This window comes from Chelmon rostratus, chromosome 16 (genome assembly GCF_017976325.1).
Source record: "Chelmon rostratus isolate fCheRos1 chromosome 16, fCheRos1.pri, whole genome shotgun sequence".
NCBI classification, from domain to species: Eukaryota; Metazoa; Chordata; class Actinopteri; order Chaetodontiformes; family Chaetodontidae; genus Chelmon; species Chelmon rostratus.
The window spans coordinates 15,342,931-15,369,519 of record NC_055673.1 but is presented as its reverse complement, the minus strand read 5'-3'; the positions used below and the strand labels follow the sequence as shown (position 1 = coordinate 15,369,519).

Sequence of the window (26,589 nt, the reverse complement as noted above, 5' to 3'; positions counted from 1 at the left end):
CTGGGCACACACACTGTGGTTATTCTCTATTTGCCTTGAATTTTGCCTTTAGAAAACACACACATGCATACACGCACACATACACACACACCCTCTGGTCTGCTCAGTCTGTTGTAGCCGCCTGGCTGGAACAACAACAATGTATGAGACAAGCGCTTCCATATGTGGCTGCATACACATATATATACGCACATATGCAGACACATACAGGAACATATAAGTACCTAACCATGCAAAACACACACTCACGCAACCACATTCCTCCCTCCAGGACCTTGAAGGCTGCCCACAAACCCCTCAGTCATGTCGGCTTCGTGTAGACTGGGAGTGTGTTACATTCGCTGTTTTTATTTGAATGCATCGGTGCGTCACTGGATTGCAAAAAATGCCAAAGACAGAGATGGGATAAACAGGCTGAGGGTGCTTAAAGGACCTCAGCCTCATGAGTTGTGAGTGTTTTGTTATGAGACTCCACACAGTAAGTCTGTCCCTTCTGATGATGCCCTGTAGCAGAAACAGGACCAATCAAGCGGTACTTTGCATGAGCACAATTCTGTGACAACTGCCAATAAGAAAACAGTGTCACTAAGCTGTTAACATAAGCCTGCATTTTATATGTGGTTACTATATTTACTGCATTGTTGACATGAGGACTCTCACAGCTTCAACACACACACTCTCTGATAGCTTACTAGGCTTTACATTCTTATGTGTGGCATGGATGCTCTTATATTTTATACACTCATATTTTACATTTTGTTGCATGTTTTATAGAAAATTTGCACAAAGGTTCTAAACAAATGGAGAAAAATAAGCAAATATGAGTGAATGTAAAAGGAAACAGGCCTTTCCATTGTATATAACCTACTTATTCATGCATTCACAGATAATGTGCTATGTTGTGATATGCATCAGTATCTGGACCCGAAATGGCCTGCGTCACTCAGTTGCTGCCTTTTTCTTTTAACAAAAGAAGTCATGAGTCACAGTGAGAATAAAACAGAATCTAAAATTGGAAATATATTACTAAAACAGCAAACATCTGCTTAAAAGAAACATGAAACAAGGCTATGAATCCAATAACTCATTTAATGCCAGCTTTCAACATTTTCCAATACTTGGAGACATTTTTGGTAAGTAGCAAAAAGCATTAAGGTTTCATGCCCAGCTCTACTGCTACTGCGCTTAAGCTGCATGTCGGAAATAACATAATCCAGGCCATAACATTTGTCTTACTTTCTTCAGAGTTTTTATTACATTTTACAACAGATGTTTTGTATGACTGCTAACATGGCAACAAATGCACCATCGTGGAACTCTAATTTAGTGACTGGGACCTGTTAAGGCCTAAAAGGATTTGTTGCAGCATGTCAAAGAATATAATAAAAAAGATTTCAGGGTCTGTTAAGTGTAAGCAGGGCTGGCAACATGGCTGAAATCAATATCACTATGTTAATATGAACATTTTCTCAGTGTCGATACATGCCAGTGCAAAATCAGATGAAGAAATGAACTGATTTTCAATCCAGTGAGCCGTGTTCTTCTGTTAAGCAGCACGTGAGACAAACTCTTCACATGTGTGACACAAAAATTCAATAACCTCGTGCTCTAAACCCTTAAACTCACACAGTAATGAGTTTCACACACACACGCCTATACGTTTGGTGCCAATTTAAAATCATGATTAAATCATCAAGGACATATTTTATGCAACTGTTGATTAATACCTACCAGTTCAGGACCTGTTGAATCATATTCAATATGTTTAGAAGTTTGTGGAAACATACAAAAGTCAACACTCTAATTGGAGCAATGTGCTGCCAATAGCCAGGATCATTTCAGAAATTTGCACTTTGGTTTCTTAACTGCTCCATTATGGGATTATGTAGAGTCCGGGTGACATACTGTACGTGCACGTGTGCTTCTGAGTGCATTTCACACTTGTTTATTCCCATGTATGTTAGTCTGCACATGTGCGTTTCTGTATGCTTATGTGCATGTGTGGCAGTACATTCACGGAAATGTGACTGTGTCTTTTCAGATTAGTGCTTGGAAATGGGGTTTCTCTTGCAATTACAGGCCATTACCAGTCCACCACATGTCAGAAGAAAGCCTCTTATTGCAGTAAATATACTTAAGGAGTGAATTACTGACCAACTATATACTCAAGCTGTACAGACCCTGAAAACTAATGGGCCAGAAAATACATGAGGTGGGGGGGTTGGGGGCTGGGGTGTCGTGCACGCATACTTTTGCACATGGATGCACAAAAATTAACACACGCTCTTGACCCCATGAACGTTTAACACTAAAAATGGGGTTTTCCAGAGTTGCAACAGCAAATTATACACAAACACACAGAGATTTGTATTTCTGAAGGCTACTACTTGTGGTTCACTGCAAACAATTACTGCTATAACATTACAACTGCTGCAACATCCCTCTGTGGCCTCCGCTTTGTCTCCTCCATTTGTTTCTGTCTTGATCTTTCTCCTCCACTCCTCTGTTTTATTCTCTAATGTCCTAAGATTTCTCTTCACCTATTACATTTTCTCTTTCTCCCTTCCCTCCGTTTTCTCTCTATTTCTTTGGCTACCTTTCCACTGCAGCCTATTATGGATCTTTTAAGGCTCCACTGAGCGAAACCAATTTACAACAAACTGGGTCAGGCTAACACTACACCCATGGCAATCTGCACACGGATACGTGCACAAGCACACGCACAAAACGCCTTCTATTCATTTGACCTTTCCAGCTCACACCAAAATCTCAAGTACGCACACATGCACACACACACACACACACACTCTGATAGTTATCTTCAGATTGAGATCAGTAAAGTAGAAGGGCCAGTCCAGATGAGGGATGCAAGGAGAAACAAAGAGAGACAGAAAGGTTGCCCACATTTTGCTGAAACTACGTGAAATCTCGCCCCTGCAGAGTGTTTAAAACTTGGCTCTACAAAATAATGTCAGGCGTGAGGCACCTGAAGCTGGAACAATTCTAAACATTTCATTTCTGTGGAAGTAGATGGATAAAATATAGCACAATTTGTAATTAGCACAGGGAAATATTTTCACGTAACACATTTAAGACTGTCACTACAGAGTGACGGTTTTCAAGCCCAAAACCACTGATCCAACCCAACTTTCATTTAATGAGCCAAAACCCTGTTTTCACACCTCTGAACATATATCTGTAATAAATAATTAGCTATGGTAAAAATATTCAATATTTCTTCTTTAAGGCTTCTTAAACATACATTAATTGATTTGTTTTGCCCACTTGGGGGCAGCACAATAAACGACAGACACAACATTGGCTGGCATACAGTGTTTGGCAATTGTTGTGGCGAGCATGTTAACAAAAAGGCTTCCTGATGGAGGTCAAAAATACCGAGCCCATGAGCTGAAAGACACTAAAATGTTCCACAGAGCTGAGTGGAACTGCAGAGCTGAGAGATAAATGGATGACTTCTTTCACATTACACACAATTATTTGATTAAGACAGAAAAACATTCCACAGGTGAACAGATTCAGTCATAACAGTCTCAGTCGCTCATATGGATGGAGCGAGGTTCACCACTTTGTGAACACATGATTGTGGAACGGATATTACTACATGAGCTTGGGAACACTTCGTAAAACCCTTGTTGGCATATACAGTTAATTTACAAATGATTGCATTCTGTTTAATTAACGTTTTACACAACAAAAATTAGGAAAAAATACTTAAAAGAATAAAGCAAAAACTCCCAACCAACTAAACTGTCTGTTACTAGATTCTGCTACAGGTGGAAGCTCATAGTCAAGCCACTTCTCTTTCTCAAGAACATGTCAACATGGTTAGGCACAAGACAGAGGCATGAAACACCAACTACCCAACACACACTTTGTTTGACCTCACTAGTTTAGGTTACTATCACACACCACATTAGACCTTACTTTATTTCCCTGCTATGTCGTTAGACAAAGCGTCCATCCCTCACGACAAGCGTGTCCATTCATACCCATTAGGATGGCAGTAAAAAACTGGAGCCAACCGTGACTGGGGCTAATCCGATTGCCTGACACAATGGACACTCGGGACAGACAGATCAGTCAGCAGCCAATGGGAAAAGCAGCATACATAGACCAGCTACACATCACCGTTATAGGAAGCCAATTGGTCGCGGAAATGAAAAGCCATATCATTAAATGTCTTAAATGAGAGTCACACACACAAACTCCATGGGAGCTTTAAAACACAAACTCCTGTGTGGAGGACGTACACACACAAAGCCAGATCAAATCAAGCAATTTGATAAAGCTGTGTTCAGTCTCCTGCACACACACACTCCCATAACGCGTACTCACACACACGCAGCCAGCCACCATGGACATAGGGGCACATGAGAACTGGGAAGGTCAGAAGTTCATGAGGAGAAGCAGACATGAGAGAATCCCTGAGTCATCCGTCAGTGACTTAAAGTGATTATGATGAGACGACACTTAGCCTTCCTTTCACACACACTTGATGTCAATATTTCAGTTTTAATGTGAAACCACCTCTTATGTTAAGAGCCATCGAGTAAATTAAGGCCCATTTGTTAACAATGAATCTAGTCATAGAGCCTGTCTGGCTTATAAAAAAGCATCAGCCGGTCACATGGGACCTTTAAAAGAATCTTTGAAATAGATACTGAACTGTTGAAACTACCCTTAAACACAATAAACTAACACTATCTAACACACACACAGAGGTTTAAAAACAGATACAGAAATCCCTCCATAGGGCTTTTATACAATCCTGAGACACACCACCATCATTAAGACAACACATTTATTCTTCTGCTCATTCCTCCACAGCAGCCAGCTGGGTTTCTCCCCCCACTAAATCCTCCCTGTTTCTACTCTACTCTGTTCTCTCTGTATATCATAGATGTTAAAAGATAACACAGAGGTAGAATTAGATGCTAACTGTACATAACAGTTTTGCCCAGGTCAGACCCTGAGGGATACGAGAGAAGGTAGGAAGAGAGGATAGAAAGCATACCCAGGCCAGGACCTTCTATTCTATGTGCTAGTTATTGTTCACGGTCCGATTGGCCTTTTTAGATGTGAGGATGAAGTCAGACATCATTTCGGCTAATCTAATCTCAATAAAAATGTTTAAATGCTATTAAAAAGCTAAATTGTTGTCAGACGATAGCTGATGGGTTCTGGATTACATTATGGCTGATCCACTCCACCTCTTTTGCTCTCCACATGGACTGTTTACCTGCATGCAACCAAAGCCTGTTCAAACGCAAGTGGTCAAAACCACTCGGACTACAAACATCCTCGTACAGCCATTAGAGCAGAGCCTTTGGAAACACTCAACATCTGTAAGTGAAAAACACCAGGAACTCACTGGTTCTCACACACACACAGACTCACCCGGCTAATGTTTGGTTATATTTAATCCTGCTGAGGACCCAACTTTAAAGTTCAGTTCAATAACATTTTACAATATGTGAATCATTTTGTATCCCTTAACAAATCCACCAACGATAAGCTTTCAATATGTTAAGTAACTACAGCATAGTTACAAATAACGTTATATGTATTTCAACTACAAGATTCAGGTCCAAGATTTAATCCATAACCAACTTTGGTTGGCCGGTCATGGCCTAAAAAATTTCCGTACACAACCTGTAGCTGCGACCTGAAAATGAGATGCGTGTGGTGTGCATGTTAGGCTCGGTAATCAACAAAAGGAACTGGCCTGAATAAACATAGAGCCAGAAGTGCAGGCAGGTGCTACCATCAGCCTCTTTCCCTCTTCCTCCAGACACACAAGCTTTGTGGTAGTCGGCAGAGGAAGGGTCTCCTAAGGCCAGGGTCACCTCCCTGTAGACCACCACAGCTCTGCTCTGGCTCCCAGATGTTCTGAGACACACGCACGCACGCACACACACACACACACACCACAGAGACCTCCAGAACATCCAGTTGGAAGCTGAAAACAAACAAACTTAAATGGGCCGACACACAGCGCTGCTACAAGCGATAACCAGCCACAGAGTGTTCATTTGTTTGTTTGTATACAGGCTACTTGACCTGTACATGATAACTAATGCATGTTTATCTGTTTGCATGTTTAATTGTTAATATGTGTCTCTTTACCTAACTCACCTGTACAGTTTACAATAGTTGTATTGTTTGTTTGTGTGTGTATATTGTTTTGGCACTTCATGTAGGTACACTGACAGTTACGTATAATCAAAAAAAAAAAAACTGATTCCAAGCCTGTTTTGAGAGTGAGTGTTTGTGTGTGTGTGTGTGTGTGTGTGCACATGCATGTGCATGTCTCCCAGCGCACATGTGTGAGTCAGTGCTTTGCACTTGTTGAATAATGATCTATTCCTGGGTCTGTCAAGGAAATAGGGGGAGTTGAGGCGGGCCGTTTGGATGCTGATGAGGACAGACGTGTGTGTATGTGCGTGGTGCTTGCTGGTGGAGGAGGGCAGTGGAATCCACACCAGACCATCTATTATAATGACAGGAAGCAGGAAGTACAACCCCTTCACAGTCACATGGCTGCCAGCTGTCTTGGCAACTACAAGAAGGACGGTAGAGAAGATGATAGGGAGCGTGTGTGCGTGTGTGTGTGCGCGCATGTGTGTGCGTGTGTGTCTGACAGTCAGTTCGGATGGAGAGCATGTAGGTGGAGTAGTATTTGTGCATTCCTACACGTGAAGATGACGTTTCTTGTATATCTGCATTTCTAATAAGACCAAAGTTCAATTTAGTGCAACAGCTACAACTGTCATCCACCCAAATCTCCACTGTCTTTCCCCTCCACTAGAAAAATAATCAAATGTATAGGCCTTGAACTCACAACCACCAACGTTATGCCAAATCCAGCGCAGGACCAACCTCAGTTTTCGCCATATGGATGTGTTTAGTAACTGCAGCTCCATACACATGCGCACGCCCACTTGCAGACACACATGTATGCACCCATAACCTCACATGCAAACACACTCACACACACACACACACGCACAAAAACACACTTTTTTTTCTTGTGTACCATTTCTTCCAAAATCCTGATGGAATGAATGACAGCTTTTCCTATTGAGGAATGCTAAATCCTCCATTACCGTAGCTAATATAGGCAATTAAAAAGTTAAAAACTTAATGGTTTAAAGAATATGTAAATACACAAATGTAGATCTTCATGCGCACACAACACACACACACACACAGCGATGCTCTAACATTCAAAAGGAATCATCTTGGCTAACTTTCATCTGCCAGCCTTTAAGTCACTCCAGGTTTACAGGCTGTGAACTGGCTAACCGAAGGAGTATCAAATTCAACCACACAGCGACGACAATCATTGCAACGCGAAACCTTTTGTTGCTCCTCGTGACCTCTGGTGCCCCATGGACCCTAAGACAGCTTGAAACTTTGCTTATAGATGATATGGAGTGTCAAGAGAAGCCACTCATGCACACACATGCAAAAATACTCACCTTCAGACAGGTGGGCTGTGAGTGGTGTCTGCGTCTCTTTGCTGTAAGAGACCACCTCTTTGGGAAGGAAGTCTACCTGTGTGATCTTAGAGGCCCCCAACCTCTGCATCCTGCGCCTGGGTAACAGAGACAAGATGTTCCTATTAGCAGAGTTATACTGTGCATAAACCCACATTGTCATACATACAGTACAATACATTTGCATTTGTATTAAAGTTTTAAATGAGTAACATACAGATCTGTGCGTCTGTGGCTCAAAATTGAACAAGATCATTAGAGTGACCCTTTAAAGGGACTATAAATTTGACTATTAATAAGCGCCATGCAGTGCCAAATAAGGTGCAGTACAGTAATTTTTAGATCAGACAGTAAACAAGGGAAGAGAAGGAAGATGTACCCGAGCTCAGAATCAGCCTGCAGCTGCAGCACAGAAGGATCTGTGTCCCACTGCAGTGTCCTGATGTCACCAACAGGGGGGGGGAGAGAGGACATGCAAGTTTACAAAAATGCATATCAAACACTGGCCCACATGTATGCACACACACACACACACACACACACACACACACACACACACACACACACACCACTTATCTAGAGAACAGCTTAACGTGGGAATTCTCATCGAATTTCAAGCAGGCAATGTTAATGGAAAAATGTTCAGATAAGTGGATATAGTGTGGGAAGGCTATTAGGGAAACATTATATTTCATTATACCTCGATGTACTCTATATGATCCAATGTTTATTTAAAGATCTCTGCTCATCTCTTGTGACAGATTTCATGCTCTTCTGCCAGGAATCTACAAGTTGAAATACAAATACATTTATGGACAAAAAAATGTCTTATTGTTGTATGGAAGAATTTTCAGAGGGAAATTTGACAAGACGGCTTTGCAGGAATCTCAAATTATTATTTGGATTTTATTTTAAATTGTCTAAAACATCCAATTTTGCCAACATATTTTTTTTACTTTTGTGTGACATTCTTTTGTCATAAGCAAATTTGATCCAACTGATACAAGAAGACCATGAGCAATATATCCGGCATCATGATTCCGATCTCACAACCACAGCACAACATGTTCACAGGACAGCACTCGGCATATGAAAATCAAAAATCAAATCAAAAAAGCATTTAATAAAGATTTAGCTTGCTCGACATACATGACAACGTACTTGCCATGCATGAGCAATGAGTGTGACAAACCATCGGGAACTTGCTGAGCTCATTCAGTGCATTTGCTTGGTTCTTCAGCAGATCTAACATACTTTATATTGGGCCGGTAGGAATCACTTGCCTACAGGGAAATCAAACAGCAAGTGAAACCTAGAGTGTTGTATGGCAACTTGGTTGAAATCTAGCGGCTGTGAAAGGATATCGCTTCAAACATCACTACACTTCTTGATGATACCTTTTAGGGCCAGTGAACACGCCCATTAGACCTTCAGCCCGCGCCACACAGCGCTGGGTGAGAGTGGCAAGGCATTTCTTTAGCCTGACAGACCGGCTGTTTTCAGTAACAGCGATGACACTTTAAGCAGCAGACTGTCAACTCTGTGAAGGCTGAAATGACTTCTGTGGCTCAACTCATGCTAACGCAAATCTTTCGAGCTGGTATTAAGGGAGACAGTAGAGCTTTAGACAGGAAGTCACCAGGGGAGAGCGGAGGAACAAAGGAAAGAGGGGCACTGCTCCGTTTTGATCTTGTCAATCAGGATGGGAACACATTGCTAAGACCACTGGCTAAGACCAAAACTGTGGGTGGCTCTGTGTTCACATGAGGGTAAAGTCAACTAAAGAAAAAGGGAGGGGAGGGGGGCCTGGATTTGAAAATGCTTACCTTGAGCTCTGTGCTTGGGACTTGTTTTTAGAGAAACCTGACCTAAGAAGGGACACACACATACACAGCCACAAATGGAGAAGCTCAAAATGGCATGCCATCATCCAGGGTGGATTTGGGGGGGGGGCGGCAAAAAAATCTCTCGTTCCAGGCACTAACTCACCAATTTGTAAAATCCAATTGGTAAAAGCTAAAAAAGAAACGAAGAGTGTATAAGAGAATTTATGTCTGATTGAACTGTACTGAGTTCCCACACGTTCTTCAACCCCAATTCCACCCTTGGCCATACCAGAACAACACATCACTAATGACCCCTGAGGGCATCACCGACACGCCGACCTCTGCAGTCAGCAGCCATTAAAAAGCAAATGGAAAGCGCTTGATGACCACTCTCTTCTCTACCAGCTGCAGGTTTAATTCACCAGAGCAGCCATGTGCAGAACTGGTGTGGTTTGCATGAAATAAATGAGCATGTGTGGCACATGGCCTACTGAGCACTGTGAACACACCCCTACAGAATGGTCACACAAGGGGAAAAGCTTTCATTTTGTCACAGCTAATAAGCTTTACAGCAAATGCAAGGTTAACGTCCATTAGGCTCCATATTCTTAACATATGCCATAAACTGGCTCACTAAGGCTGTTTTCTGAAGCTTTACCAGATAGTAGATACTATCTGGACATTTGCATCTCTCTGTTTTTTCAAACAGTTAATAGACTTACCTCAAGCTCAAACTTAACATCTCAGGGCTTGTTATGAAAAGCAACAAGCTGTACAGTGGTCATCAAAACACCGGATGCCATGACAAGTGACAGATACCACATTCAAAACCTACACCATTAGCGACACTCATCCTTACCTAAACCTGATGTGCCATTGGCAAGAAAAGAAACAGAATATATGTCAAAAGTATCCAGAAATACCCACAGCCCAAAGCAGCTTCATATTATCATTTTTAGGCCACATGTTTCTTTCAAGTTTAAGACTCGGGCGCCACACACATGCCTGGTAGGAGTGAGCAAACCCTTATAGTACAAAATTTCCTTCAATTTCTTCCACATGAGCATCTAGTAATTCTTTCACCTCAGCATGGGGAAATGCTGATGTATTTCCACTGACCTTCAGAATTTCAAAATGTTTCTTTATCCAAACCCAACAAAAATTGTGAAGAAGACTAATGAATCGAGGAAACCCTGACGGTGAACTTTGGCATGAAGTGCGTACCTGCTCGCTGCTCCGCCGTCAGCTGAATCCTGGCTCCCCGTCTCACTGGGCGTGCTCACTGATTTGGAGGGGGACACAGGGGTCGGGACTAAATAATGAAGATAACATGAGTCTAACATTAACGGCTGCAAAGAATGGACTGCTCAAAAAAATCGTGATGAAAAGCAAGTAGTAAAAACGAGTGATGGACAAATAAAAGAAATGATTAAAAGAAAGGAGAGGGAAGGCAGGGCATCAAATGCATTGTTGATTCTGGATTTATTATTTATTTGTACTCAGTTTCACTTGAAGACGCATTATAAATAACTTAAGCTAATAACAGGCATGGCAGTGACCCAATTTTGAGGTGTTGAGGGTGTTGTTACGGTTTCAGACCACTAGAGAACAGTGCTCCCAAAAGCTTGCTGCAAGTGACAGAGAACCTGGAGATACAGTTATCTATCAGTTTTGTGCACGATTGATGGGAAAATATTTGAGCAGCGCACTTTTCTAAATTCATGTGGGCTAAGTAGATACATTTAGATTGCTTCTAAAAAATGAATTCAATTACATTTCAGAGTATAAATACCATGTGTCCAAATATCCTATTACAAGATATGCTACAGTCAAGGTACACAGCGGAACAGAAAAAGGTGATAAAAAGGAGTTGTTATTAAAGTGACAAATCAAAGTAATCACAAAAAAATGCTCAGCACAGTCCAGTGACAAGGTGCATGATGAATAATGGAATCAACTTAGGATAACAAGACAGTGGTATGTGATAAACCTAATAAAAGAGCACATGTGACAAAGTTATGATGTTTATTTTAAAGGAAAATTAAAAAAGGAAAAAAAAGCAGAACTACTCTATCATGCAGAGTCATGATAACGCAGATAATAACCTACTTTATCTGATAATTTATCTGTTTGGCAGGATTGCACTGATCACTTTCAGCAGATTACACACACTTTAGGTGTCTGTGTGCTGAGTATAGTGTAAAGTTTAAAGAGGAGCTCAGAGGTTTTTCTGGCTGTAATTTATGAAGTTTGGTGTAATTTAAGAACCATTTAAGTTAGTTTTATTCTAGGTGCTGTGACAATATGCAAAACCTTTTGCAGCACAGTCACAAGAGAACACTGAAAGAACATTTGAGGGATTATTTCTGTTTTACGGTATGAGAGTATTATGTACCTAGAGGAGGCTCCGGTGAGATGCCGATACTCTGTAGCAGGGCCTCAGTCTCCCTGCGCTTACGGTCTAAGTCTGAATCCTCTGGGGTCATCTCTCTCTTCTGCTGGCTCTCTGACTGCTCAGGATACACAGAGGAATGTCAGCTTACCCGCCGTGAGTTAAAAAAACAGTTAAAACGTGCACGTGCATGCACATTCTGATCAAAAATTCCAACACCAACCTTCTGCACACACAAAGATGTTTGTATGCACGTATGGACACACACAACCTCAGCCTTTTATGTGTCACGGCCTGACAAAAAGCAATCGAACACACAAACAGTACACACTAGAGTGCAATACAGTATGAGAACCAGTGGTGTGAACTTACTCACTTTTTTCCTTACCTCTTTCTTCTTCCTCTCCTCCTCCTTTCTCTTTTTTTCCTCCCTGATTTGGGCGAGGCGCTGCTTCTTGCGCTCCAGCTCTGCTTTTAGGTCGCTTTTGTCCGACATGGTGTCTTACAGGGCTTCAAGGAAGGAAGAAGGATTGGACAGGAATGAGCCACATAAATGGTCACAGTATGCTCTGGTTTTCAAAGTTACATGATACAGTATAGCATGAGTGAGCCTTCAGTGATGCTTAAAAAAAACCCACGGGGTGTGGCAGTTCCAAGGACTTGATATTGGCGAAACAGCTGTCGATACTAGGCCAGTCTGACCCGGGAGGGACTCTCACATTGGCGTGACACTTGTACCTATTCCTGCAGAACTAGCCCAGTGCATGCAGGCTATATTTAGCCTGCGCCTGTTCAGTTAAATCAAGGACTATCACACCCACCAAATGTGACTTTAATGCACACAACAATTTGATGCCAATTGCATGGGAAAGGTTGACAAGCTCAACACTTCTCTGGGCACTAACATACTGCAAATGCTAGTTTGATGATCAAATCAAAATGATAATCAAGCTTAAGAGGGGTTGGAAAGCACCCTACATGTAGCCTTATTGTATCAGGCTCACTGACAACGACTTATTAGAGAAAGGTGGGCTACCTGCTTATAACAGTCTGCACCCTGACTCGTGATTTGCAGTGTATCAGACCAGTGTCTCATCCCTCAGACACAGCAAATGATTAGAGGACACTTGACCCTGGAGCCTTGAAAATGTCTGCCAAAGCTATTTAGGGCAATAACAGGGAAAGAATAAAGGTATATACGACATAATATCTAAAACAAAATAAGGAACTGACACATGCACTATATCACAAGAACAGAAAACACAGGTCATATAGATAAATACACTAACAGGAAGAAAAACAAACCTTTTACATGTTCGTTTGACTAACTGGCATTAGCAGGGCATAAATGCATTAGCAGCTAGCTAATCACACATTTGACAGCGTTTGCACTTACGTCGATGCGTTCAAGGCCTTGTCATAAATACTACGGGTAAATTTGGTGACGAAAAAACAAAAGGGGGAACATTTGATCACAAATAAACGTATAAAGCAGTGTTACTGCTTCACTCATACCTCGTCCACTCGCACTGATAATGATGTGTCACCCGGCAAAAGATGCTGTCTCACTGCTGCACCCCGAAAGAAAAAAAAATCAATCGAGGCCTCTCGGGCACCACCGAAGAGGTCGTTTGAACCTTTTCGTGTGGCTATTGATGACACTGGTTTAAACAGAGCATTTCAGCGGTCGATGACCCAAATAACACACAAAACAGGTGCACGGCACGCCGATACATCCCTAGGAGGAGTAAGATGATGCTGAGAAGGAGGAGAGGAAATCCCACCTCCTTTGACGCGCACCGTCATCGTCTCATGGCTTTTGCAACGTCGCCATCTTGTGGCCATTTAGAGAAATGCGTTGGGGGAGCTGAAACAGAGAGAAGTAACAGGTGTCGATTCTCTCCAGACATTACTGTAATTACCGTACCGTAGATAGAGAGGCTCCAACTCGTGGCTGAACGTCTGGTGAGTTTTAGTTGAGAGCCCATCGATATTTAGCGAAAATGTAAAGCGGCGGCAGTTACCATAGTCGCTCAACAGATGCAACGGCTGGTCCAAATATGTCTCTAATGAAGATGAGCACAATCTCCTTTTGTTAGCTAAATAATGTCGGTAAGCGTTCAAAAATGTTAAACAATGTAAGAGTATTTAGGCTTGCTTGTCGGTAGGGGGTGCTGTAATAAACCATTCTGCTATTCTACAGCACGTTGGACGTTGAAAAGAGCACTCCGACCCGCATGTAAATCTTCTTCTTCTTCTTCTTCCCCACAACACGCAATGCTTGCCCTACTTTGTCCTCCTATTTCTTAAAGTTCATTCAGTTCTGTCTCTTACAAGCGTTACAATCAGTGATGAAGTATTCAGATCCTTTACTTAAAAGTAGGCTACTGATACAGCAGTGTAAAAAATACTTTGTTTCAAGTAAAAGTCCTGCATTGAAAGGGTTACTTAAGTAAATTAGAATCAAGAAAATTCACTCAATGCAGAAAAATGCCCCCTTTGACTACTATATATTTTTTAATGAATTAATTATGGTTACTCATGCATTCATGTAAAAGCAGGATTTTACTGCTGTAGCTACTGATGAAGTGAAGCTCATTTTGATTTTCATTTGTATTACTCTCCTGATTATTTTTGCCATTAATCGACTGATTGATTAATCACCCCAAATCCAAAATGACACCTATACAATGCGTGTTTTTATTTGCCAGCCAACAGTCAAAACCTCAGTATTATTAAAATAAATTCAAATTAGAAAAAATGATTTTATGTCAACTGGCTAATCGTGTCAGTTCCAGTTGTGTATATACTGTTGGGTAGTTTCATATTAATAAAGCATCATACTTAATGATGCTTTATTAATTATGATGTATGTTTTGTATGCAAAATTAATGTGTATGTAAATATGCTCAGTTACATTCCGCCACAGTTTATAGTCGGCTAACTCACAAGCGCTATTCCTTCCTTTCAGCTCACACTACCATCTCATTCGCCAGTGTCAGAAAACTCTTGACTGTCATTGGTGGATTTTAACGTCAATCCCTCCTCGTCACCGCCCAACAACAATACACGTAGCTCAGCGGTGGAAGTCGCATTTGAAGGGCACGGAGCAGCTTGCGAAGATGGACGGAGACTGCTCGAGAAAAACAATGATGAGGAACTTGTAGCCACCGTCCTGAAAGATGTTAATGTAGCCAGAGTTTTCCAGCGCGACGCCGAGCTTTAGCCCTGCAAGCTTAACAGTTGTCAAACTGGAGCTGCTGAAGGAAGAAGGGACAGCTTGTATCTGATTCACTGACAGTTGGGGTCTGTTAAAGAAGAAGAAAAAATGAAGTTCGCTCAGTTTTTGCTGAAAAATGGCTCCGTTGCCGGGATACCGAAACAAGTGGAGAGGTTTTCTAAGTTTTCTCCCTCCCCCTTGTCCATGAAGCAGTTCATTGACTTTGGTAAGCGCGTTTAGTTGTATTGTTTTTGTCGGACATTGCTCGCTGCCCCATTCTTTCCCACACTCGCGGCACTTGCGCAACTCACGTTATTCTCTTTGTTTGCGGCAGACTTTGCAGTACACAAGTCAATGACAGACAACTAAAGCCACAGTACTCATGCAGACAGATGTCAATGCAGCTTCTCTCCTTCCTCATTTGTTTTATTGTGTTCCTTACTGTGCATGTTTGTGAAATTGCCACTCTGAACCTTTGGTGCTGGTGACTGACTTCAACAACAATAGTGACGCTGTGGACTCAACTGAACCCTGCAGGGACCAACAGAAGAAACACAAAAATGCTGATGTGGTTGATCCCTGCATTGACCCACACAACCCAATGTTTCTGCTACCTCAGCTAAAAAAAAGGAGGCATTAAAAAATGCAGATTTGCACATGGTCTAAGACTGCATCCACAAATAATCCAGGACAGGCTTTCTCCAAATGTTAATGCACAGGGAAGGATGCTATTGTCACATGTTTTTTTTTTTTTTTGTTGTTTTGTTTGACTGGATTGGGTCATGGGTCAAGTTGGATGCCTGCTCAGTCATTTCCCTCCCCCTGTCTGTGTCCCTCATGTGACCGCAGGCTCAGCCAATGCATGTGAGAAGACCTCCTTTGTGTTCCTGCGGCAGGAGCTTCCTGTCCGACTGGCCAACATCATGAAAGAAATTGATTTCCTCCCTGACAAGCTCCTCAGCACTCCATCCCTGAAGCTCCTCACCAGCTGGTAGGATTTCAAGACTGCACTACATATCTTTCCATATAATGTGGTGTAGCAAGATTGCTGCTTCCAAACTCTGGGAATAGATTGCAGAGGTGTTTAAGCAAGAGTGAGGAAACACAACGTTTGGGTGCCTAGCAACTGCAGACTGAGAGTCCGACTGTGTGTCTATTGTCATTTATTTTCAGGTGCTCTGGGAGGGATTGGTTCTCATTTAAGCAAGGGATGTTTATTAATCAGTTGTATCTGGGTCATTTACGTTCTCTCCTAAATACCTCTCAAAGCGTACCCTTGTCCAATGCCCCAGTCTTCTGATATTTAGCTTAGCTTCTGTATGCAATTCAGCTCGTCACACTTACAGCTGTGACCTGATGAAACCATTGCTGCTGAACTTGACAGAGGTCATGTGAAGTTTTGTCACTCCCCTCCTGCTGCTGTTGTCTGTGGGCCAATGATCTTGGCACATGCTTTATGATCTTTGTTTGAATTAGATTAGGCCAATGTACCGGCCAACCGTGCAGTCCCCGTTGTCATGTTGATATGTTATTCTTATGTAATTGACCCCAATAGATGATGTGCATGCTCCGGTTTCATGTTTTTACCCTAAAGATGCAGCACAGATTTTGAATTGAGAGGAGTGCACACTACTTTGCACAAGTGCTACCCTTTTTGTTTCTGTGGTCACAAGACGCAGTAGGTAGGGTAATACCAGCATGTGTGAATCTGTGTCCACACAGCCATTTCAGGGACCAAGGTGTACATGTTCTGCAGAGTGAAAGGTTGCACTTAAGTACATGTGTGCATATGTAAGGATACTAGGTCTGTTTTAGGTTTTCAGCTGCTCAGCCTGGACACGTGCAACAAGGTTGATGCTATTGAATGTTGGATTCCGCTTTCTGCTGTCTTTTACCTCCGGTTTTCACTGTATACAGCAAAGAATAAGTGTGAAAGATATGTAGGCTGCTGGCTGTAGTGAGGGGAGAGCTCCCAGCATTCAGATGTTGATTTAGAATTCGAATTAATGCTTTGTGCTATTAGGTGCAGTCATATTGGTGCAACATTAAGACGTGTTAACAACAAGGTCACCACCCCACCCCCACACTTTTCACAAGAGCCACCGTAACATCTATATTTGGCCATGCACCTCTTGGACTGAGGCTTTCTCTTGCCATTACTGCAGAGCCCTCTGGATTGCCAGCAGAAGAGCTGATCTATCACTTGTTAATGTTGTTGACCGGGGCAGAGAGGCAACGTCTGATATATCCTGGCAAGCTTGCGCAAGTACAAGTCGCGAAATAGTCTATTTCAAGATGTACTGTACATCTGTTTGCGTGACGGGGCTAGATCCGAATTTGAGAGCTGAAGGTCGGCTGAGGGACAAACTGAGCAACGTCAAAATTGCAGCCACACTGCTGTTGACCTTTCACCCAGTTTTTCTCTTACAGTGAGACAGCGCCCGAGATAGTGTGATTCAGTGAGCTCAGCACTCCAGTCTTCTTCATTCACTAGCCTACTGATAGTCTATAGTAAAACAAGCCATGATTATCTAAAGAGAAATGCACACGTCACATTAATGTAATCATGAGAGGGATGTTTTGTCAATACACTGCAGCTTCTTTGTCATTCTGATATGCAGGCAAAGACTGGAGTTGAGTATGTTTGTGCTACCCCTTTGTGTCCACCAGGTATTCGCAGAGTTTGTTGGAGCTTGTAGGTTTTTTAGAAAAAGATCCAGATGATAAGGACGTCCTGACAAGGTAAGTCATTTACAGACACTTTACAGCATACGTGCATATTGCTTGTGTCGATCTGAAGAATGCCTCAGTCTGGTGTGATCAGACTCAGTATTACAATCTAATGCCTGTTTTGTAAACAGCTGCAGTCACATTTTTTATGTTGACATACCTTATCCAGCTCCTGAAGGGCACTGTCAGACTCAGAGATAGACGATTAATCCCAGCGTTGCTCAAGAGGCTCCATTAAGTTAATGCTCCACTGCTTCAGCGAAAGCCACCACAAAGAGGAACGTTTCATGCAGTTCAATAACAGCAAATAGATCCTTTAATTTGAAATAATTAGTCTTGTTTACTCAGCACACACTCACTATTTGGTGCTTGGGTGTGGACTTTTTATCAGGTGCCATTTGTTAGAACTCGTTTTACTGCTTTGAGTGGGGTTTCTTCCAATTGATGATTGAATTAGTACTGTTCTAAGTAGCACTGCTGCAGCCACCAGTGGACATTCCAGCTCTTCAAACAGTGGGTGTACCTGACTGCTTATGCTCTCCTGTTTGAAGTAGCTGCAGTAAATAGTGGGTAGTAAGAGGAGGATTATGCCTGATTGAAGCAATTTTTTTGTTATGTCAATGGCAGCCCTGATTCAAAACGAGTCGTGACGCTGTGTGAAGTGGAAATAAAACAGAATGTGATAACTTGCTAATCCTTTTTGACATATACTTAATTGAAAACAGTACAAAGGCAATATATTTAATGTTTGATCCCATTAACTTCATTTATTTTTTGTAAATATTTACTTATTCTGAATTTGATGCAGCAACATGTTTCAAACAAGTTGGTACAGGAGCAACAAAAGACTGGGAAACTTGTCGAATGCTCCAAAAACACCTGTTTGGATCATTCCACAGGTAAACAGGTTGATTGGTAACAGGTGAAAGTATCATGATTGGGTATGAAAGGAGCATCCTGGAAAGGTTCAGTCGTTCACAAGCGAGGATGGAGGGAGGTTCACCACTTTGTGTGCACTTTGTGTACACACAGTTTGCTTGCAAATGATTGTATTCTGTTTTTATTTACATTTTACACAGCATCACAACTTGTTATTTGCTTTGTTTAGCAGTTGTGTGCCTAGCGCTAATATGCTGATAAACATGGTGTACTGCCTACCCTCACATACTCACATGTCCATCACGTCTTTGCCCTCAGCTTCACACAGACTCTGGTGAACATCCGTAATCGGCACAACAACGTGGTGCCCACCATGGCTCAGGGGGTGGTGGAATACAAGGAAGCCTTCGGCGTGGACCCCGTCACCAACCAGAACGTTCAGTACTTCCTGGACCGCTTCTACATGAGCCGCATCTCAACACGCATGCTCATGAACCAGCACAGTCAGTATAGCACTCAGTGAATGACTGTGAGTTAATCAACACAGTTGCTCACACACGAAGCTCATGTCATTGAATGAAACCCGAAGTGCTGATGGAGCTTGAGAGCGAGCATGCAAATGTGTTGAGGACAAGTGTGCATGTGCGGCTATGTTAGCAACACGTGTTTCCAGCTGCAGAAAACTCACTCAACTTGATTTGTACTTTAAATACTCATGAATATGATATCTGCGGACTGTGTGTATACGTTTTCTGAGTCACACACATTTGTTGCACTGTGCCCTGTAGCATTAATCTTCGAAGGCAGTGTGAACCCAGCCCATCCCAAACATATTGGCAGCATTGACCCCAGCTGTGATGTTGTGGAGGTAGTAAAAGGTAATGAATGATCTTCCTCAGCTCCATTACTGTTGTCTATACACACACATACACACAGTCTTGTGTCCGTCATCTTTGCAGACTTTGCAGAGATATTCATTTCTTGGAGAAATAAATAAACTATAACCACTACTTTCCAAACCCTCAACGTAACCCAAACCCAAGCCTTCATCCTGAAGTGTATTGATTTACATTTTTATGTGGACTCTGGTATTTTGTCCCCATAAGGAAGACGAGTCCCCCACACAACTATGTCAACAGATTTATGCTTCCATAAATCTGAGGAATACGCATCCACACACACACACACACACACACACATGCTGGACGTGTTATCTACTTTCCACTGCCCTCTGTTTGTACACACTGATGACTGTTTAACCTTTCATTATCTGATGTTTTTAGAGTCAATACACAGAGTGACAAGTGGGAAACTTTGAATTTTGTGTAAACTGCTTCTCTAAAAGATACAAAACACGTCCTCTGGTTTTGTCCTCACTTTCAGCACAAGTTTTCTGTCTCTGTGGTTAGAATTTCACACGGTGAGAAGTAACCACAGATGTTTTTCTTTGTGTTTCACTTTGTAGATGCCTATGAGACGTCAAAGATGCTCTGTGAGCAGTATTACCTGACCTCTCCTGATATGGAGATCACAGAAGAAAATTGTAAGTCGTGCAAATCAAGCATAATATTTCTTTTACCTGTTTGTCCCTGTTTTTTGTAACAGTTACTCTTGCCTATACTGCAGCTTTTTTATTTCGGCCAGATATTTTCTGCTGTTGTTCTCTTGACATTCAACTGGACCCTCTAGGATTAATCTTTGTTGGTTTAAGGGAGGTCCTTTGTGTCTGTGTCCTGTCAGCTGGGCCTGCCAAGAGACAACGTCAATGTTAGACATTCCTCAATTCAGAACATGGCAACCTAAACAGAAATAGATCAGGAAAACACTGGAAACAACTGTGGGGTGTATGATTACATAATATAAATAAGACTATTGTACTGTATACATTAATCAAAAATGTAGCTTTGAAGAAAATGTGTTAGAGCTACAGTGTGTCCTAAAATTGAATCCACATACCAAATTCCTTTTGCAGAATATCAGTCAGCGCATGTGTTGGGGCTTTAAATATGAACTGTACATACTTGGACAGCATGTTCTTGGCAGATAAGGTCTATCTGATATAAGCCTAAATGATCAATGAATGTGACCTGTTCCTTTCAGTCACAGAGTCAGGGTTAGACATTTTATATTTAGTCATGCACGTTATATTAAGGTACACTTATTGCTTATTAGCATGTATATTAGTAGCATATTGGCTCTTTTTTTAGTGATTATTAAGCACTTATTAATGCCTTATTCAGCATGACTGTATTCTACCAGGCCATTAACTATGAGTTTTCCCTCAACTTTTTGATTACTGCTTATTGACAGTGAGTAAGGAAGTTGTTGTACTTAAATTACGATCCTAATAACCTAACCCTGTCCCCCTGAATAAGATGTTAATAAGTGCATTATGATGACTAACGAAGAGCCAACATGCTACTAACATGCATGCCAATAAGCCACTGGTTAATGGTGAATATGTGTACTTTCATATAAAGTGCGACCTATTCCCACATTTAGGAAACGTGTCTTTTATCCATGTGATCAATATTATCCATTTTCACAGCCAAAAACCCTGGCCAGCCCCTCCACATCGTCTACGTGCCATCCCATCTCTACCATATGCTATTTGAGCTTTTCAAGGTACAGTACCCAACAAACCTGAAAACCATACCTATGTTATCCCCCCCCCACGTGTCCGCTCACTCATTTTGTATCCACTGTGTGTTTTCTCTTGTCAGAACGCCATGAGAGCGACAGTAGAGACCCATGAGACGAGCCCAACGTTGCCCCCGATCAAAGTGCGAGTTTCACTGGGAAGTGAGGACCTCACTATCAAGGTAGCTGAGGACATTGGGAGTTAAGATAGACCTTTGTACTAAAGTTAGTAGTGCACAAAGGGAATCATGGATGATCTAGTGTTAACATTATATTAACAAGTGTTGTTGTACCACAATGAAGACCTGAAGAGTCCACTGGACGCGAGCCTGCTGGCAGAACAACGAGAGGACCCTTGTGAATCTTAACATACCTCTCCTTTATTTTTAGATGTCTGACAGAGGAGGGGGAGTCCCTCTGAGGAAGATCGAGCGTCTGTTCAGCTACATGTACTCTACGGCTCCCAGTCCAGTGCACGTAGACAACTCTCGCAATGCACCTCTGGTGAGCCTGCACCTGCTGCACCTCACTGCTCAAGTCGTCAGTGTCGATGAGCGTCTTCCTCTGCACACAGTGTGTTACAAGTCCACGAGATTAAAAATTAAACTGCAGTTCTCCCTGTGCTAAACAGATACCCGCACAGCTGAGCACGGTTGCAAATGAGCTTATTGCAAAGAGGCAGGCAGTCAGCAACATGTCACTGGATTAAACTGTGCACACATGAGAAACTGAAGCAAACCCTCAGTATCCACTTTTTGTTTTTATGTTGTAATATTTTAGATAGGCTAATCTGTATTTATAGTGTCATGTTGTTATTTTCCATCCCTCCCACCTACCTTCAGGCTGGTTTTGGCTATGGCCTTCCCATCTCCCGTCTGTATGCCAAGTACTTCCAGGGAGACCTGCAGCTCTACTCAATGGAGGGCTACGGCACCTCAGCTGTCATATACTTGAAGGTGAGAACAGCGCTACCTCCACACACTGATTCTGTCCTGTATGTTCTCATGTCAATACACTGGACAGACTGAGTGGTGGCAGATCTCTGCTGTCTCTAGCAGCACACAGAGTTTTAATCAAGCACAGATGGAACTTCGCAGGAAGCCCAGTGAGAAACCTGGATCTGAATCCAAACTAATAAGTTCCCTTCTGCTCTGTATCACAGGCCTTGTCCTCAGAGTCAGTGGAGAGACTTCCTGTTTTCAACAAGTCAGCCTTGCGGCATTACCAGGCAGCCACAGAGGCCGATGACTGGTGCATGCCCAGCAAGGATCCAAAGAAGGTGGGCAAGTATGAGAGGACTCGGTGATGGTGGGAGGAAGTGGAGGACGGTCTAAACTAGTTTTAGAAGAATAAGAAAAAGTGAAGAATAATAGGATTAAGAAGAAGAGGGTCCATGTTGGAAGAAATTGATCAACTTGTACTGTAAGTGGGAGAAGACACTAAATGCTTACAGCATGTTGCTGGACATGTGTGAGAAAGGAGCCCACATCACTTCCAGAGACTCACTGCTGATGTCAAGAATCAGATAAATTTAGCTCAACTATTACTGCCAGCCTCCAGGCAATTTAACCCAACAAATGCTCACCACATGGAATCTCATCATGACAATTACAGGCTGCTATTGGTAAAGGAACAAGTCAAGTATTAATCTCCTGTTGCCTCACTCATTACACCCACTTCTCAGTTATTTAGTCATGATAACATGGTTGCACTTTGAAATGAGCATGCTAGCTGTTTGTGCATTTTTTCTTTCGAAACATTTAATTTCACAATCTAAAGACTGATGCTCTTTGGTTCATTCAATTACTGGCTAAGGTTGTGTTTTTGCATTTGGTTAAATGTGTATCCAGGCCCTGTAAGAGGCAGCCACAGCCGGCTACAGCGAGATCACTTAAGTTAAACAGAGTGGAAACATGTTCAGTGACTCCAGCAGAAACACAAAGGGAGCAAAGTCTGTTCCCCCACTTTTGCTCATGTAGGCATTTCACTCCTTGCAGCATTACCTCATTTCACACACGCAGCTTCTGCATTTCGTGGCAGATCTCACACAACTGCAGCATTTCAGAGACACTAGAAGAAGAATTTGCATTAGTTATGCCTGGTGTAAAATGAAATTCTTTTATTATTCAAACAATTGTTCCATTTTAGGTCTTTTGACTTCCTCCATATGAAATGTAAACAAAATGTGATCCTTTCAATGGAGGCTTCTGCTTGCCAATAAATGACCCATCTTGTGCCTTAGCCGTCAACACATGCAAGCTGAGATCAATGTAAAACTGGGATTGATTGAGATGTGTAGGCACACTTCATAGAGCAAAGTCAGATGTGCCTCTCTGTTGAAGTGGAGTTGTTGAAACATAGTATTGCATCATATTTGAACTTAGTATGTATGGTTGAACTGTGAATAGCTGTATTTTAATTGTAATAACTGCCGAGTTAACCTCCACCTTTGCTCAATCATTTTCATCGGTTGAAACTGGTGTGGAGTTAATTACAGTAGGAACTGAATGAAATACACTTTTTAATTCTTTTCCAAGAACATTTTTGGTGTTCTCAATGTTTGTCTCTGCATGTTGAAGGTCTTTAAATGATTTTAGTGTTTTGTAATGATGCATGTATTGTTTATTTAAAGGACCAGTGTGTAGGATTTAGTGGCATTTAGAGGTGAGGTTGCAGATTGCAACCATGTGAACACCCCTCACCTCACCCCTCCCTTTGCAAGTGTTTAGGAGAACCTATGCATGGGCTTTCTCTAGAGCCAGTGTTTTGTTTGTCCCTTCTGGGCTACTGTAAAAACATGGTGGACTCCATAGAAGAGGACCTGCTCCCTCTGTAGATATAAAAAGCTCATTTTAAGGTAATGATAAAACAACAATTCCTATTTTCAGGTGATTATACAGGAATGAAAACATACTAATGAATATTCTGTTCCATTTCTGCCAATAGGTCCCCCTAAATCCTACACACTGAACCTTTAAGTGACTTACTTTAAAGTGTGTGAAGGCCTGGGTGAGATGTTAGATATTGCACTGCAGAAAAACTGCTTCAGCTTTGTGTTACGTGATGTACTGCAAGCCATAATGTTCAAATTTGTGTAGCACGTTAGGCACTGCAAGCTGTATGGAGCTCATAGATATCGCCTTATCTTTATCTAACAGTTTCACATATTCTGTGTCCTCCTTACATAGCTGTCATACAACCCCGATTCCAAAGAGTTTGGATGCTGTGTAAAATGTAAATAAAAACAGAATACACAAATATTCCAAACAGGTGTTTTTGGAGCACTCCACAACTTTCCCCACCCTTTGTTCCTCCTGTCCCAACATGTTTGAAATGTGTTGCTGTATCAAATTCAGAATAAGCAGATATTTACAAAAATCAGTGATTGGTGAAAACATTAAATACATTGCCTTTGTACTGTTTTCAGTTGATGATATGTGAAAAAGGATCAGCAAATGATCACATTCTGTTTCATGTGTTACACAGCGAACTCTTTTGGAATCAGGGTTGTACTGTCATACACTGTACTTCTCAATTCAGTTTTGAGAACTTGTTGATTAAAATATTAATTCATTTTTAGGATTTGTGAATATTTGACACTGTATAGGCATCACAGTCAAAGGCCAAGTGTTACTGCGCTGAAGTTGTGGTTCACCGCTATAAGGACCAGAGAATGTAGATAATAAAGATCTCATGGAATCGATCAATACGTCTTTTCTCCTGGTATTTATATGAACTCAACTCTGCACGTCTGTTTGACTTCAGTTACTTGTTGTAAATGTGTTAACCGTTAATGCATTACTTGGAACTTGTGTTCCTTTACGCAACTTGAAAGGCTTCAGGTGTCAGTAAATCACAGAAGCTGGGAGCACAAAGGACCAGTAATAAGAAGGGTTTCTAGTTGTTAGTTCCCTCACCCCCCTCCCGACTCCCTCCTCTCCCTCCATAGCTTGTTTTCAGAAACTGCTCTGTGTGTCTGTCAGCGCGGCAGACACAGTCCAGTGGCTTTTTGTGGTCAGCTGCCAATAGGGGCTGAGAACAGGCTGTCCTGCTCTGTTTTGCCCCTTCATTAGTGTGCCCACATGTCGCGCTCCATTCTGCTTGCGTTACTTCTTGTCTCTTTCGGTTCTGTTTTGCAGTTCACGGAGGCATTATTGGCATGGCAGCAATGAAAACACGACGTTGTGCGAGCTCATTCTCTACCTTTCTTGAAACGAGGGACTAAAAGTGAAAAATAAGATCAGTGCAATGTCAGAATCACTGCAGTGGACAATGTGCCCTCTGCAGAACATGTCTGGTACACAGCCAGACCTCCAGAGCCACAGCACAGATTTCATTTGGATCTATTTACTTTGTTCATTAAAGTGTAAAAGGAAGTTTTAAACCACAGCAAATAATTTTCCAAACAGTAATAAGCTGCTTTCCTAATTTACTTTTGCACTAAATCAAGAGTAAATATTGGAACGGCATCTTATCCTTGTGTTGTTTGTGTTAAGCTCTTGCTGTCTGAGCTTGTGTGCTTTAGTGCACTCTGCTGCACCCGCAGTTCATTTCAGGCCTCCAGCGTTAAACCTGATCGTCTCCTCGCATTCATACATGATCAAGCATACCAGGGAACATAACAGATTAGTTCATGTGTGTTCAACACACAGAGCAGAGCTGTGACTACTGACAGTGTATGCTTGCTTACTCTTGCTACACTTGCAGTCTTGCTATTAGACTGAGGACATGTTTGCGCTCAAACTGGCATGACAGTAGGACTAAAAGGTGCAGTATGAGCTTGCTGACAGATTTCTAAAGTTGGAGGTGATTTTGTTTAATGTGTGCATTGGAAATAAAAATCTATGTGTGCAGTACTGTTATATACAACAGATAATTCTTTGATTAAGGCATGAGAATGGAAGTCGGCCACTCTGTCACAGGATAGACATGCCTGTTTGTGTGGATTGCCATGATGTTCACAATGATCACACCAATAGTATTATTCATTCCTCTGTATGATCAGGTGTGACACTGTGAAGCAAGGCCTCATATATACAGAGAAACTGGAAATATTGAAAATAAAACACACTCCATTTCCTTCATCATTCTTTGAAATTTTCCCTGGAAAAAGAAAATCTTTTTTTTTTAAAGTTCATGTTTGCTATCTATACCGTGTGACTGGAGATGAAGAACAAGAGCAAAGAAGTAAGTTCCATTTCCTTTCTCCTGTTCTAATTCAGCCCTCGTTGCTCAAAGCTGAGCAGCCTTAATCATCATGTTTCCTGCGGCTGCCAGTTCATTTTCTGCTCTTTTCTCCTCTTCAACAAAGACGTTAATAGCTCAGCAGCCCCTCTCTCTCTCCAGGCAGCAGCCTCAGTCCCATGAGTGCTTCCCTCTGTA

At 41.9% G+C, this 26,589-nt stretch overlaps 2 protein-coding genes across 10 annotated transcripts in view; one reads left to right on the top strand and one right to left on the bottom strand.

Moving 5' to 3' along the window:
• The window catches only part of LOC121619358 (cytoplasmic dynein 1 intermediate chain 1), a 48,231-nt gene extending 35,997 nt beyond the window's left edge, over nt 1-12,234 (bottom strand). Inside the window, exons 1-5 of one of the 8 annotated variants that reach the window (XM_041955013.1) lie at nt 12,115-12,234; nt 11,742-11,841; nt 10,571-10,682; nt 7,900-7,959; nt 7,503-7,618 (exon numbers count right to left, since the gene is read on the bottom strand). In XM_041955013.1, the coding sequence (XP_041810947.1) occupies nt 7,503-7,618; nt 7,900-7,959; nt 10,571-10,682; nt 11,742-11,841; nt 12,115-12,234 (508 nt within the window). Of the gene's footprint in view, nt 1-7,502; nt 7,619-7,899; nt 7,960-10,570; nt 10,713-11,741; nt 11,857-12,114 lie in introns of all 8 variants that reach the window. The other 7 variants (XM_041955015.1, XM_041955012.1, XM_041955014.1 and 4 more) reach the window with 7 other exon arrangements.
• Nucleotides 12,235-14,845: 2,611 nt separating this feature from the next.
• On the top strand, nt 14,846-24,905 carry pdk4 (pyruvate dehydrogenase kinase, isozyme 4). 2 transcript variants are annotated; one of them, XM_041955068.1, is made up of 11 exons: nt 14,846-15,184; nt 15,808-15,949; nt 17,629-17,700; nt 18,886-19,070; nt 19,356-19,445; nt 20,033-20,110; nt 21,116-21,192; nt 21,291-21,389; nt 21,598-21,711; nt 22,050-22,163; nt 22,370-24,905. In XM_041955068.1, the coding sequence occupies exons 1-11, from the start codon at nt 15,067-15,069 to the stop codon at nt 22,511-22,513; spliced, it is 1,233 nt and encodes a 410-aa protein (XP_041811002.1). In that variant the 5' UTR covers nt 14,846-15,066; the 3' UTR covers nt 22,514-24,905. The 2 variants fall into 2 exon arrangements, with proteins under 2 accessions (XP_041811002.1, XP_041811003.1); XM_041955069.1 differs by lacking the exons at nt 20,033-20,110; nt 21,116-21,192; nt 21,291-21,389; ... (1 more) ...; nt 22,050-22,163; nt 22,370-24,905 and having other exon boundaries at nt 18,886-19,096.
• The last annotated feature ends 1,684 nt before the right edge of the window (nt 24,906-26,589 follow it).

Excerpts from the sequence above, each read along its gene's own strand:
- pdk4 (XM_041955068.1), top strand. The coding sequence starts at position 15,067 with ATGAAGTTCGCTCAGTTTTTGCTGAAAAATGGCTCCGTTGCCGGGATA. Across the intron at positions 17,701-18,885 it reads GATAAGGACGTCCTGACAAG|CTTCACACAGACTCTGGTGA; the intron begins GTAAGTCATTTA and ends CTTTGCCCTCAG. Across the intron at positions 19,071-19,355 it reads CATGCTCATGAACCAGCACA|CATTAATCTTCGAAGGCAGT; the intron begins GTCAGTATAGCA and ends TGTGCCCTGTAG.